General features: G+C 49.8%; 1 protein-coding gene across 1 annotated transcript in view; it reads left to right on the forward strand.

Moving 5' to 3' along the window:
* Nucleotides 1-15,135, forward strand: part of LOC142260524 (uncharacterized) — a 72,214-nt gene that overhangs the window by 43,979 nt on the left and 13,100 nt on the right. Inside the window, exons 5-7 of the mRNA XM_075331972.1 lie at nt 13,313-13,447; nt 13,529-13,652; nt 13,736-13,849. Of these exons, the coding sequence (XP_075188087.1) occupies nt 13,313-13,447; nt 13,529-13,652; nt 13,736-13,849 (373 nt within the window). The remainder of the gene's footprint in view (nt 1-13,312; nt 13,448-13,528; nt 13,653-13,735; nt 13,850-15,135) is intronic.

Raw genomic sequence — 15,135 nt, forward strand, 5'->3', positions numbered from 1 at the left:
CTAGTGTGCGGCTCTGCAGGTGGAGGTAGGTGCAGGGTATTATATATCTAGTGTGCGGCTCTGCAGGTGGAGGTAGGTGCAGGGTATTATATATCTAGTGTGCGGCTCTGCAGGTGGAGGTAGGTGCAGGGTATTATATATCTAGTGTGCGGCTCTGCAGGAGGAGGTAGGTGCAGGGTATTATATATCTAGTGTGCGGCTCTGCAGGTGGAGGTAGGTGCAGGGTATTATATATCTAGTGTGCGGCTCTGCAGGTGGAGGTAGGTGCAGGGTATTATATATCTAGTGTGCGGCTCTGCAGGTGGAGGTAGGTGCAGGGTATTATATATCTAGTGTGCGGCTCTGCAGGTGGAGGTAGGTGCAGGGTATTATATATCTAGTGTGCGGCTCTGCAGGTGGAGGTAGGTGCAGGGTATTATATATCTAGTGTGCGGCTCTGCAGGTGGAGGTAGGTGCAGGGTATTATATATCTAGTGTGCGACTCTGCAGGTGGAGGTAGGTGCAGGGTCTCTATTATTTTGGGGTCATCATCATTATCATTAACCCCTTCATGTCCAGTTCCAGACCAGTTTACTCCGGTTCTTGATCAGGCACATTTTCATATTAGAAAGGGGGGAGCCAGCACTGCTTGATCAGACATGTCAGATGGGAGATAAATCCCCTCCCCCGGTCCCCCCGTCTGGCCAAAGTGCCCCCCATTTCGCCTCCTCATACTGATCATCTAAGATGGTGGCCGCACGCTGCATTCATCCTCCTCCTCTGATTTCTGTCACATGTGACATGTCAGATCTGACAGAAACGTCCTCCCCAGGTCCAGCTAAGTCACCCTCTGTCACTCCCCGGTCCTCCCCCGGTCTCCTGATACCAGCTGCTGCTCCGTCCTCGCGATCCCTACTCATCCTCTGAAAACTATCGGCCACATGCGCAGAGCGGTTCTAACCCCAGGGCTTGAGGAGACATTACACAGCTGGTATCAACCCCATTTATTACCCTGTTTGCCACCGCACCAGGGCAACGGGATGAGCCAGAGTGAAGTGCCAGGATTGGTACATCTCATGGATGCACCACTGCTGGGACGGCTGCAGCCTGCTATTTTTAGGCTGAGAAGGGCCAAATAACCATGGCCCTTCCCACCCTGAGAATACCAGACGCCAGCTGTCAGCTTCACCTTAGCTGGTGATCCAATTTGGGGGAACCCATGTTTTTTTATTTTTTATTATTTATCAATAATTTTAAAAAAACAGCGTGGGGTGCTCTCTGTTTTGGATTACCAGCCAATGTGAAGCTGCCAACTGTAATCTGCAGGCTTCAGCCATCTGCTTTACCCTAGCTGGCTATCAAAAATGGGGGGAACGCACATAGGTTTTTTTAATTATTTTTTTTTTGCCTAAATATAAGGTAAACACCCTTCACTGCCACATGAAAGCCGCTAAAGGGTGCCAGCTTAGATTATGCTGGGGGCTGGGACATTATATATGTGTTAGCCTAAAAAGCTAGGATGGATGGATAGACAATGTGTCCACGATCAGTGTTTGCAGCGTTTTGGACACAGAATCTTTTCACTGCGTCCAAAATGCTGCACTGTGCAGAACTAGCGCATTGGAAGGATTTTTGGAAATCTCCTGCCCACTCTGCTTGTTTCTTTCCTTAGCATAAACTGACCTGCAGCGCGGCTTCCTGAGCCTCAGGATGTCAATTTATGCTGTGGAGACGAAAGTTTCGTCCAAAGGGAAAATAGAGCTAAAGTCCTCAGCAGCCTGAACCTGGATCGTGGGCCCGGGCAGCTGCGTTCTCCAGTGGACAATACTCGCATCTCTGCATGAAAGCTGACATTGCGTCTAGACACAGTGTCACCTGGTCGTGGGCACATACCTAAAAGTGAGAAATTTGGCACTACAGCAACATTTTTGTGAAGTACCTGTGGGTTCAAAATGCTCACTATACCCCCGAATGAAATCCTTGAGGGTCTAGTTTTCAAAATGGGGTCACTTGTGGGGGTTTCTGCTGTATAGGTACCTTAGGGGTCCTGAAAATGCAACATGGTGCCCGCAATTTTTTTAAATTTTTCCAAACTTCACATGGTGCTCCTTCTGTTATGAGCCCTCCTGTTTGTCCAAACAGAGGTTTTTAGCCACATGTGGGGTATCACTGCACTCATAAGAAATTGGGTAACAAACTGTGGGTCCACATTTTGGTGTTGCAGCTTGAAAAAGTGAGAAATTTGGTGCTAAAGCAACATTTTTGTGGAAAAAAAAAGGAAAATTTTCATTATGACGACCTAACTTTATTAAATTCTATAAAGTACCTGTGGGTTCAAAATGCTCAATATATCCCTGGGTAAAATCTTTGAGGTATCTGTGTACTCAGGAAAAACTGCACAATGAATTGTATGGTGCATTTATTACTGTTACCCTTGTGAAAAAAGAGCTTTGATGTCACTTTGATGCCCATTTTATACCAGTTTGAAACTTTTTTTTGCTGCTTTTAAGTGTATTCACATCAGGGCTCCGCACTGTATTGTATTTTCATTATTGTGATTTTTTTAATGTTTGTTCTTAAACCTGTAAAAAAAAACCCCAAAAAATAAAAACCTAAAAAAAAAAATAAACCAACTTCAGCCTCGAATAAGAAACTGGATGAATAAGAAACCAACTTCAGCATTGTGTCTGATGTCGAGCGATACCAGTTTGAAAATAAGGGAAATGTCTGTTATTACCACATACCACATTACCATATACCCTGCCCCCCGCACTGACTGACAACCGCTCAGCATTGGAACCTGCTGTCAGTCAGTGCCGAGAGTGCGGTATACTGAGCAGTGACTAAAATTGCATCGTTGCCACCCCTATGACTGAAAGCTGGACGCCGTCTCAATATATGTCTATGATCACATTTACATATTTCATAGCTATTTAGTAACACTTCTTATATTGTATATATGGCTGTTTTTTACCTGGTCGGGTCCAATAGCAGAGATTTGTATTTTCCTATATGTCACACATTTGGAAGGTGGCGGGGAGGTCTGTTCAGTATTTATTTTCATCTTCCTTCCCTTGTAACTGGGGCTGATATAATGTCTCAGCGGTGACCATATCCTTTGTATATAGGGGAGGAAGCACCATCTGCTCTCTCTACCCTGTTTCCTCGAAAATAAGACGTACCCTGAAAATAAGCCCTAGTAGCATTTTTGGGGGCTTTATTTAAGTATACTTAAAATATATGTGGGGCCCCGAGGTTCGGTGTCGGTGCAGCGGTGCATTACCTTCAGGGACTCCACGCGGCTGGATCTTGTCACCGGTAGGAAATCCTCTATTTTGATTGTCGTGACGCCACTCTCAGAATTGCGGTCAGTGGAGACCGCCACTGCAGGTTAGGGGTGCCTGGGGCTGATAGTAGGTGCAGTCAGTTGTAATAGCCTCCTGAGAGTGAGGCATGCCCCAGGGTCCCGTGTAGGTGTGTGGAACTACAAGTCGCAGAATGACTCACACGCACAAGCAGGATGTCTTTCAGGGGTTTTACTCACTGATCGTGGCAGGATGAGTAACCCGGGCGTAGCTGGGATGAACCAGGCTGGAACCAGGTGTCCTTCAGGCTGACTGGTGAGGGTGGCTACCAACTCGCCTTCCTTAGCCCGTTGTGTTTTGGGGTAACCCCTGCTTGAAGCCCTGCTGGGGTCGCCCAGGGAAGTTGCTGGTGCCTCTCTCCCCTTCTTTTTGGCCCGTTTGCTTGTAGCCTGGACCAGGTCACTCCGGCTGCTTGCCTCCTGTGAGCTATGGGCCCTCACTTTGGCTACGTGGCTGCGGACTCTGTGGTGATGTCTTGGGGGTGTAAAGTGCCCCCTCATGCAGGTTTGGCAAAGGACAGGTGGATCTATCCCTGCACTGGGACCTGTTACCCGTTTGGGCCTGGTATCTCCCTGACAGTCTCCTTACTCTCCACTCCGTTGCTCTCTCTTTAGTCGTGGGTGGATTTCGGGCAGCACTCCCAGGTGACCGATCTCCCCCGTCGGTAGTCACTGCGCGTACGTTGTCAGAATTGTGTAGAGCTACAGGGTCTGCTTCTGCCCTCCCTGAACTTCACCACTCAACTGTCTTCGGCTCACTCTTCCCTCCTCTCCTGTTCTTGCCTACGTCACCTAGCAACCAGGCTCTCTACCACACCCCTCGAGTGGAGATGGAGGCTTCGCCCCCTCCTGGGATCCCCAGGGGTCCTCTCAAAGGTAAATGTGTGAGACCTGATCACTATGCGCCTGTGTAGTCACACACCTCGGTCAGCCTTCTGGATTACCTGTTTTGTACTGTCCCCAGCATGGGTGCAGTACTCAGTGGTGCCTGACCAAGTCAGGGGCGCCACATTCCCCCTTAGTTATCACCAGCACGTCCTCGGGCTGCAAGACAACATTTTAAAATGCATAAAACAGTAAAACATGGTAAAACGTTTTAAAACCATCAGGTACCATACATCACCACCCTCCACCCACAAGTCCGTTAACCCACCCTAAACCCCCAGGAGGTAGGTCACCGGTTTCTTTTGGTAACCAGGTCTGGGCCATCAGCTTCCCCAGACCTTTCTTCCCATCTGCCTCTCCCGTTGGCCGCGCCTTCAGCCACTTCTGGCAGGATGTAGAGGCGGCTTTCATGGTCTGGTGGTTTCAGGGTATACCTGGCCTGGTGGAGCCGCGCCTTCAGCCTCTTCTGGCAGGATGCAGAGGCGGCCTCCACAGTTGGTGCTGACCAGGTACCCTCTTTGTGGTGGAGAGCCAGGCCCCATAAACAGGCGTGCTCCCTGGTAGTGGTTGTACCTCTGGGGTAACTATAAACACTGCGAGAGTTTGTGGCTATAGACAGTTCATAGCCTATGGTCCATACGCGAGGTGCAAAAGGATTTTCTCACATCCGTTCATGTGGGCACATTTCTTAAACTTTTCTATAACGTTGCAAACTTCAAACTTTAACTTGCTGTACTTTCGTATTTAACTTTACTTTTGTTTACCAGGGCTCTTGCCTATTGGGCTTTGGCACCTGTCGTCATCATCTGTTGTAGAGATAGCAGGATCTCTGTAGGGGTTCCTGGTACATGGTATGACATCCAGTGCGTACCATCCTCTTTCTCCTTGATGTTTTGTGAACTCGACCAAATCTCCCTTCCGTAGGTCTCTTCCTGGGTGTCCTCTGGGCAAATGGGCTCTAACGTCTCTCCTGCTTACAAATATGCCCTCCTTTACACCAGATGCTACTATAAAGCCATATCCAGACCTTAGACTGAAGTCTTCTACAACTCCTCGACAGAGTGGGCCTCTGACCTGCGATTTGGCCCTTCTCAAGGACCGCTTTTCCTCTAAGTCTCTGGCCGTGACCTCGTCCTTCTCCTCGGGAGACTGCTGTGCAGGTGGATCCCTTGTCCTGCTGCGGCGCCGTGTCCTGCGGGCTGGGTCCTGCCTGACTGCCACCTCACCGCTTGCAGGCTCCCAGGTGAGGTATCTGGACAAATCTTCCTCAGCGGAGGATGTCGGGCCCTCTTCATCCCAGCGGGAGTACGGCAGCATCTCTGGCTCTTGGACTGGTGCTGCATCCACTGCTGATGGCTCTGGGGTCAGCTTCTCAGCTTCCTGGCCTCCCCTCCCCCTTAGTTCTTCTGGGCACTCCTCTTGTGGCAGCGCTAGGGATGGATTTTCATCAGCAGGCCAGGGCGGGGGACCCTTTGGCATGAATGTTGCAGGAGTCTTCCTGTGAGTATGCGGAGGGAGCAGATACCGGTCCACCATCTCCTTTGGGAAGTGGGCCTCTAGATCAGCCTTCAGCTTCCAGTATTCGGGGTCCTCCCCCAGCAGGGACTTCCTAGCAGGGATTTCCTTGGGCTGGGGAGCGGTGTCTGCTCTGACCTGGCAGGCCGGGGTTAAATAATTGTACAGTCTTGTCTTGGCGGGCCGAGCCTGGCGTGGCAGCGGCCTGGTCTTGGCGGGCCGAGCAAGGCATCGCTGCAGCGGCCTGGATTGGCGTCGCAGCTGCGATGGGATCTGTGCGGGCCGGGCTGGGCGCTTCTGCGGCCTGGATTGGCGTCGCAGCTGCGATGGGATCTGTGCGGGCCGGGCTGGGCGCTTCTGCGGCCTGGATTGGCGTCGCAGCTGCGATGGGATCTGTGCGGGCCGGGCTGGGCGCTTCTGCGGCCTGGATTGGCGTCGCAGCTGCGATGGGATCTGTGCGGGCCGGGCTGGGCGCTTCTGCGGCCTGATTCAGCGTTGCCGCGCCGGGCGCCTCTTCAGGGACCGCGGGCGTGGCAGCAGGAGTCGGGGCACTCGCGCTGGCAGGGGCAATATAGGACTCACCCATCAGTGCCACCATCGGGACCTGAGCCGTCCTGTGGGGTACTCGTAGCGCGGCTCTCTCCTCATAGGCCTCAACTGCCTCAGCGATTTCCTGCAGCTCCGCACGTCCTTCTCGGATCTGCTGCACGATCCTCGCTTCCAGTCGGTTACTGAACTGGGCAAGCTCCCAGGACCACCAGGCAGCGGAACCTGGCTCTGGGCTCCTATCTTCAGACGCCATCTTCACCGTGTCGTCGCTGCTCTGCAGATCTCTTCTCAGCAGCAGGCTGCCGGCTCCCTTTCTTTCCCGCCGTCTCTGAACGCCTCTGCTCTCATCACTTGCGAGGCCAGGACCCTTCAGGGGATCTCTGGGTAGCCACACCTCTTCGTGGGCGGTAACTTCTCCCAGCGCGGGCTGCTGTTGTTTTTCAGCGCGCTTTTCATGGTGGCAATATGGCGGCGCTTCCAATTTTCCAAGCGGACCGCCCAGGCACATGGTCACCTGTCTGAACAGGTCTAGTCCTTATCCTGTTCGTGACGCCAGATGTGTGGGGCCCGGAGGTTCGGTGTCGGTGCAGCGGTGCATTACCTTCAGGGACTCCACGCGGCTGGATCTTGTCACCGGTAGGAAATCCTCTATTTTGATTGTCGTGACGCCACTCTCAGAATTGCGGTCAGTGGAGACCGCCACTGCAGGTTAGGGGTGCCTGGGGCTGATAGTAGGTGCAGTCAGTTGTAATAGCCTCCTGAGAGTGAGGCATGCCCCAGGGTCCCGTGTAGGTGTGTGGAACTACAAGTCGCAGAATGACTCACACGCACAAGCAGGATGTCTTTCAGGGGTTTTACTCACTGATCGTGGCAGGGTGAGTAACCCGGGCGTAGCTGGGATGAACCAGGCTGGAACCAGGTGTCCTTCAGGCTGACTGGTGAGGGTGGCTACCAACTCGCCTTCCTTAGCCCGTTGTGTTTTGGGGTAACCCCTGCTTGAAGCCCTGCTGGGGTCGCCCAGGGAAGTTGCTGGTGCCTCTCTCCCCTTCTTTTTGGCCCGTTTGCTTGTAGCCTGGACCAGGTCACTCCGGCTGCTTGCCTCCTGTGAGCTATGGGCCCTCACTTTGGCTACGTGGCTGCGGACTCTGTGGTGATGTCTTGGGGGTGTAAAGTGCCCCCTCATGCAGGTTTGGCAAAGGACAGGTGGATCTATCCCTGCACTGGGACCTGTTACCCGTTTGGGCCTGGTATCTCCCTGACAGTCTCCTTACTCTCCACTCCGTTGCTCTCTCTTTAGTCGTGGGTGGATTTCGGGCAGCACTCCCAGGTGACCGATCTCCCCCGTCGGTAGTCACTGCGCGTACGTTGTCAGAATTGTGTAGAGCTACAGGGTCTGCTTCTGCCCTCCCTGAACTTCACCACTCAACTGTCTTCGGCTCACTCTTCCCTCCTCTCCTGTTCTTGCCTACGTCACCTAGCAACCAGGCTCTCTACCACACCCCTCGAGTGGAGATGGAGGCTTCGCCCCCTCCTGGGATCCCCAGGGGTCCTCTCAAAGGTAAATGTGTGAGACCTGATCACTATGCGCCTGTGTAGTCACACACCTCGGTCAGCCTTCTGGATTACCTGTATTGTACTGTCCCCAGCATGGGTGCAGTACTCAGTGGTGCCTGACCAAGTCAGGGGCGCCACAATAAGCCAAAGAGAAAAAAAGTATTTATCCGGCTCACCTGCTCACATGGAGACCACTGTGCTTTGGACCGTGCACGGAAGGAAAAAAGTCGTCAAACCTTTGCACATAGCATTCAGAGAGGAGGTTTCCAGCAATCCAATCCAAAGCGATTTTTACTTAAAAATACTAATTCTTTATTTTAAATACATGTTAATGTCCATACTAGGGTTGAAAGGAGCCCAGGGGTTCTTTCGACCCTAGTATGGACTTTTTTAACATGTATTTAAAATAAAGAATTATTATTTTTAAGTAAAAATCGCTTTGGATTGGATTGCTGGAAACCTCCTCTCTGAGCGTTAAAATATAAGCCGTATTGCAAAAATACACCTTGGTTGTGGTTCCATAATGAATTGTCCAAACATCTAAAACAGTTAAAGAATACAGCAGGAGTTTTATCAAAGAAAGCGGACACCCACAAAAGAAAGCAAATATCCCCCTCAAAAAAAATTGCACTCACCAGACCCCAAACAATTACAGTTGCCAACTACCGTTGATGCATAGCCTCTCACACGGAGATCTGTGTCACTGTCAGGTCCCTCACATTCCCGCTGCATTGCACCGCAGAGCTGTGTATACAGTGACAGAGAAGGCAGAGGCAGTAATAAACCGTATGTGCCTTATGTAGATATGGATGGATTTCCTCTCCGTTGATACATGATTGTGTGTAGCTGCGCGGCTCTTTTATTTTTCCACCCACATTGCCGTTTAAGGCTATGTGCACACGTTGCGTTTTTTTCACACTGCATTTTTGGCCGCGATTTGGTGCGTTTTTGGCTGCATTTTGCTGCGTTTTTGATCTCTGCGTTTTTCAGCGTTTTTCCAATGCATTGCATGGGGGGAAACGCAGAAAAACGCAGGAAAGAATTGACATGTCCATTTTTTTTAAGCTCAAAAACGAAGCTTAAAAAAAAAGTTGTGTGCGGACAGCAAAAATGAAAACTCATAGACTTTGCTGGGGAATCAAAGTCATGCAGTTTTAAGGCCAAAAACGCACCAGAAAAACGTGCAAAAACACCGTGAAAAACGCAGTGTGCACATAGCCTAAAGGATCGTTGGTTTTTTTTTGTTTTTTTTTTTTTTTAAATGACTCATAGGTTTTAATTTTACCATAAAATCTACTGGAAATTAAGTAAAAATTCCAAGTGCGGTGAAAAAAAATTTCCATCATTGTTTTTACTCCGTTCACGATGTGCTGAAAGTGAGCGGTCAGCGTGATTCTCCAGGTCAGTGTGATTACGGCAATATCAGACATTTATTATCTAAGTGGTGACTAGAGATGAGCGGACCCGTGGACGTTCGGCTTCTGCTGGTCCAGCTGAACATTTGTAAAGATCGGTTCTGGACTTGGACGTGACCTGAAGTTTATTTGAAGTCACTGATTGGCAGTTCGGGTCTCCGCCCACATGCAGCCATAAACAGATCACTTCCGGGGGAGGGCGGGATTTTTCAGGTTTACTTTTTGGTGCACAATACATCTGATCACACGAGAGCGGTTTCCATACGTAAAGCTCCCGAACTCCAAACCTGAACTTTACTATCTTGGAGAAGTCTGAGTTTGTACCGAAAACCGAACTCCAGGTTCACTCATCTCTAGTAGTGAATAAACATCAGACTTTTAAAAAAATAAATAAATAAATAAATAAAATCGGTTTGTATCTCCATTTTCCGACATCAGAGCTGAGTGAGGACTTGTTTTTTGTTTGATGAGCCGACGTTTTCATTGATGCCATTTTAGGTGCAATACTTTTATAGGTTGGTTTTGCAACTTCATTTCATGTTGAAATTTTTTTTTTTCTGCCCAAATGACATTATTATCTCCATTAATTTTCCATATCGGCTCATCTCCTTCTCATTCAGGTCCTTACAATATCAGATCCTCTCAGCGGAAATCTTCTATAGAAGAGAATTCTCCTGATTGCCCCGTGAAGGATGGATATGGACAGGGACAAGATGGCGGAGAGGATATTACACCTCACCCTAGAGATCCTCTTCCGGCTTACTGGAGAGGTGAGAGATTCTGATGACGTCACATTACATCATTCTTATCTATGGGAATAACAGATGGACAGAACTGGAGAGGTGAGGACTCTGGAAATGTCTGGAGTGAGATTTATTACTGTGTCTCTCCATAACCAGGATTACACAGTAGTGAAGAAGACCTCTAGTGAGCGCTGTCAGGCCCCTGTGTCTGAGGGATGGGGAAGACCCCTGAGCCCAATCACGGGGCCTCCACCTCACCCCCCGATACATGAGGACATCAATGACCAGAAGATCCTAGAACTCACCTACAAGATGATTGAGCTGCTGACTGGAGAGGTGACACTGCTGGGAATTCTGGGACATTATACAGTAACGCTATGAAGGGATCGGGGGTGACGGTATCATTGTATGTGTCAGGTTCCTATAAGGTGTCAGGACGTCACCGTCTATTTCTCCATGGAGGAGTGGGAGTATTTAGAAGGACACAAAGATCTGTACAAGGACGTCATGATGGAGGTTCCCCAGCCACTCACATCACCAGGTAATAGACAGGACTAAATACACACGGCCTATAATTATCTGTATGTAAGGAATGAATTCAGCCCCTGTATGTGTCTCCTCCAGCTCTATCCAGTAAGAGGACAATACCAGAGAGATGTCCCCGTCCTCTTCTCCCACAGAACTGTAAACAAGAAGATCCCGAAGTTCCTCAGGATCATCAGGTAGATGGAGAGAAGGTGTTATGAAAGCTCCCTATGATGTGTAGACGGCTGTTAAGATCTTGTGCTCAGTCTTGTTTTATCCTCTCCGGGGCTGGTGGTGAAGGTCGCCGCTGGGATGGTGTCGCTCATCACAGGCAGAGTGGGGTTACCTCAGGGAGGATGACTGAAGACGGACGGGGGTGGTGGTGGTCCCCATTGGCGCTGCAGCGCTGGGTGCCGGAAAAGAAGAGGCAGAGACAGGGGCTGCGTTTCCAGGTCTTTTACTCACTGGTAGTTCAGGCGCTGCCCCAGAGTACCGTTCTCCGCCACGATGGACTCCAGCCAATACCAATTCTGTGGAAGGTCAGATCTGGTGTATGTCAGTCTGAGCCCTTCCTCCTTTGTTGCGCTAAGTATTGGATCCCCGTGGCGTGAATCACTTGGGGATCCTGGTGTCAGTAAAGTGTCCCATTCTGTATGCTGATAGCGCGATTCCGATGTGGGACTGGTCCAAGACCTCAGCTCTGGATCCTATATGCTATTTGGCTGCAGACTCGGTGGGACAGATTCGGTGACTCTTCTAGTCATTCCTGTGACCCTTGCAGAGTTGGTAGACAACGTGAAGTATATCTGCCCTAGAGTTTTGTACCCCGACAGCGCCGGTCCTGTGGAAACAGCCGCCTGCTTCTCCCCAGTGACCGTGTTTAAACACCTTGGCCCACAGAGCTGCCTCGCGGCACATCCGCTCTGCTCCGTGTCTACAGCTGTTCCCTCCTTTGTAGATGTGTTGTGTGTTCCAAGCTGTTGCCTCCAGCCGCTGCCATCGGCTGGTTCACTACTATCACTAGGTCAACCTTCTCTTCCCATTGTGTGCTGCTGACTCCCCCTGGTGGTTCCTTCTCCCTGACCCTGGGTCCCAGCTCCTGTGGATCAGGGAGCCCATGGTGCGGTGGCGTCCTGTAAACTCACCGCTGTTGTGACCCCCTACTGTGACCCAACCCTGGCAAGGTCCCCATTGGGGAGGGAAACCCATTGTAACTGTGTGTATGTGTGTTGGTGGAACCGGTACCGACCCTCCTTGGACTCGGGATAAGTACGAAACCCTACTTGAGGTGCAGTACCCTGTGGCGCCTGATGCCTCAGTGGCACCACAGCAGGATTAGAGCTGATCATAGATGTGACTTCTCCATCTGACTGTGACTTTTGGATCACATTTATCCCGTTCTCTACACTGAACACTTGCATCAGGTTTTCGACACCAGGTTATCAGACAGAGAGAGGTCGCCCCTATCCCATGGGTCAGAAGGTCAACGCGCCAGCCAGCACTAGTTGGATCTGCTTTGCTTTCCACTTAGCTGTGCAGACGAACCTTGTGCTGGCGCTGCTAGGGTTAAGCGGACCCTGGTGTCTTTCTTGGCTTACCATCCTGAGTTGTCTCTGCTGTTCTGATTTTTGCACTCCTCCCTGGTATAAGTTCTCACCACTTTACCTCAGTAGTTGCCAGTGATAACTTGCTTTTCCATGGTGCTGGCATGAAGGTGAGAGCCATGGAAAGAGAAATTGTTTTGAATTTGATCCTGGAGATTGCTGCTTGGAAGTTTTCTTTGGTGTCTTCCTATTGATCATCTCCCTTTTTATTCATTTCTCTTCCATCCCCCTTTTTTACCACTTGTTGTTTGGGAATGCAGTTTCTTTTTCCTTTTGTGTCATTATCATAAAGCAGAACTAGTGTTCCTCCTGCCCTGCTCATTAGACACGGTTGCGATTAGGGTAAAATACGTGATTGTCGCACGACGTGAAAGAATCTGTCTTGGGACATCGGGGAGCTGAGGATTGGTCAGAGTAAGTGACAGGGTTTATCCTTCCTGTTCTTGCCTAGAGGCAGTGGTTCCCACTCCATCTTTCTCATGAAACACAGCCTCTTGGTGGAACACATTGGTAACTGGTGCCTACTGTCAGCAAAGTCCAATCTCAAGAGTCTCTGGTGATGACTGGGTAGGCACTTAATCATGCCCCTCTGGATAAGCCTGGTTCAGGACTCAGAGAGGCTACATCCCTTCTCCTCAACCTATTAGCATGACAGGTTTACATCTAATTCTTCAAATGACATGATTCAGATGAAACCCCCAAAAGATCCATTCACTGTAATGAGGCAGCAGAGTTAGTCTGGACTCCTCATGGCAGTGCGTCAATCATCCCTATCTAGTGAAAGGTTATCTCCAAAAATTGTATTATTACAGCGGATTCTTTATGATTTTACATCGTCATCTTCTCCCCATTCAGGTTCCTACAATATCGGATCCTCTCAGTGGAGATCTTCTATATAAGAGAATTCTCCTGATTGACTCATCAAGGATGGATATGGACAGGGACAAGATGGCGGAGAGGATATTACACCTCACCCTAGAGATCCTCTTCCGGCTTACTGGAGAGGTGAGAGATTCTGATGACGTCACATTACATCATTCTTATCTATGGGAATAACAGATGGACAGAACTGGAGAGGTGAGGACTCTGGAAAGGTCTGGAGTGAGATTTATTACTGTGTCTCTCCATAACCAGGATTACACAGTAGTGAAGAAGACCTCTAGTGAGCGCTGTCAGGCCCCTGTGTTTGAGGGATGGGGAAGACCCCTGAGCCCAATCACGGGGCCTCCACCTCACCCCCCGATACATGAGGACATCAATGACCAGAAGATCCTAGAACTCACCTACAAGATGATTGAGCTGCTGACTGGAGAGGTGACACTGCTGGGAATGCTGGGACATTATACAGTAACGCTATGAAGGGATCGGGGGTGACGGTATCATTGTATGTGTCAGGTTCCTATAAGGTGTCAGGACGTCGCCGTCTATTTCTCCATGGAGGAGTGGGAGTATTTAGAAGGACACAAAGATCTGTACAAGGACGTCATGATGGAGGTTCCCCAGCCCCTCACATCACCAGGTAATAGACAGAACTAAATACACACGGCCTATAATTATCTGTATGTAAGGAATGAATTCAGTCCCTGTATGTGTCTCCTCCAGGTCTATCCAGTAAGAGGACAACACCAGAGAGATGTCCCCGTCCTCTTCTCCCACAGGACTGTAAACAAGAAGATCCCGATGTTCCTCAGGATGTGTTTCCTCCAGCTCTATCCAGTAAGAGATATCTACTCATGTACTTTCTGCACTAATTTTGTGTTTACATTTTTAGGCTTTCTGCTCTGTTTTTTTTCAGCTGTATTTTCTTTGCTTCTGCTTCTTCTGCTGTTTGCTTCTAGTGTCTTCTCTATGTTGTTATGAAGGCAACTTAAACACCTGCAGAGGGTTCATGAATGTTTCCTTGAAATTATGACCTAAACTGAAAATAAGCCCTAACATGATTTTATGGGATTTTTGGAGACTGCTTGAAATATAAGCTCTACTCCAAGAATAAGCCCTAGTTACAGTCAGGAGTTGGGAGGAATCAAACTGCGCAATTTCTGAGGAACCCCACTCTCTTATGGACTACATCAGTTGTATTCTAAGGTTGCTTGTTTAAGGACCTTTGATGATTTCAAAGTCATGTGACATGATGTAACCAAAGGTCTCTTAATTGCACGAGTCTAAATGAACTGAACAGGACACGGGCTGGTATGCAGGACTGGTATTAGGGAAAAGGGAGAGCAAATTGGACAATTTCACAGGGCCTCCATAATCCTAGCAGCCCCAGTGTTTATATGCCAATTATAGGACTGCTTAAGGACCTTTTTTACATCACATCATGTGACCAAAGGCTGGTGTGTGTGTTCACGCCAATTTTAACCAGCTTTGCCAAAATGGGCAGAGCTTGGCCAGTAGAAGTGAGTGATGCCACCACTTATCTAATTAATAACAAGCTGCGGCGTTCCCTATGCCAGAAATCTCACTCTGTGACGCCCTGGACTAGCCAGGTCGTCCCAGGTAGTCCCATACACAACACCCCCCCCCCCTAAAAAGGGTACCAACAGCCACCCAAAAACCCTGAGTCACCTCTCTCAGGTTCTGAGGTCCACACCAGGTGGGGGCGTGGCCAGGCGATTGACCACGCCCACCGACGAGTCCTGATGGCCTGAGACAGGAAAAACAGAAGAGAGTTGACAGTGAAAGGGAGAGGAAGGAGAGGAGTAGAGAGAGCGAGTTCGGAGTAGAACTTCTGTCAGGGGTCTGGGTAGGAGCCCAGACACCCTGTGGCCAGGATGCAGACGGTGGTGGCCGTCTGCAGGAACCGGGATTACGGCCGGTGGAATCGTAGGGACCGGGGACGGGTGGTGACCCGCCGGTACCGAACCGGGGAGCCGATTGGAAACCGGAGCACCAGAAGGGGTACTCAGACCCAGTACGAAGCCCAGAAGCCACTGGACCGAGTCGAATTGAGTGATTGCAGTCTGTACCAAAGGTCCTTTCCCAACCAAGGCCTGACTGAG

This window comes from Anomaloglossus baeobatrachus, unplaced genomic scaffold (genome assembly GCF_048569485.1).
Source record: "Anomaloglossus baeobatrachus isolate aAnoBae1 unplaced genomic scaffold, aAnoBae1.hap1 Scaffold_118, whole genome shotgun sequence".
Lineage (NCBI taxonomy): Eukaryota > Metazoa > Chordata > Amphibia > Anura > Aromobatidae > Anomaloglossus > Anomaloglossus baeobatrachus.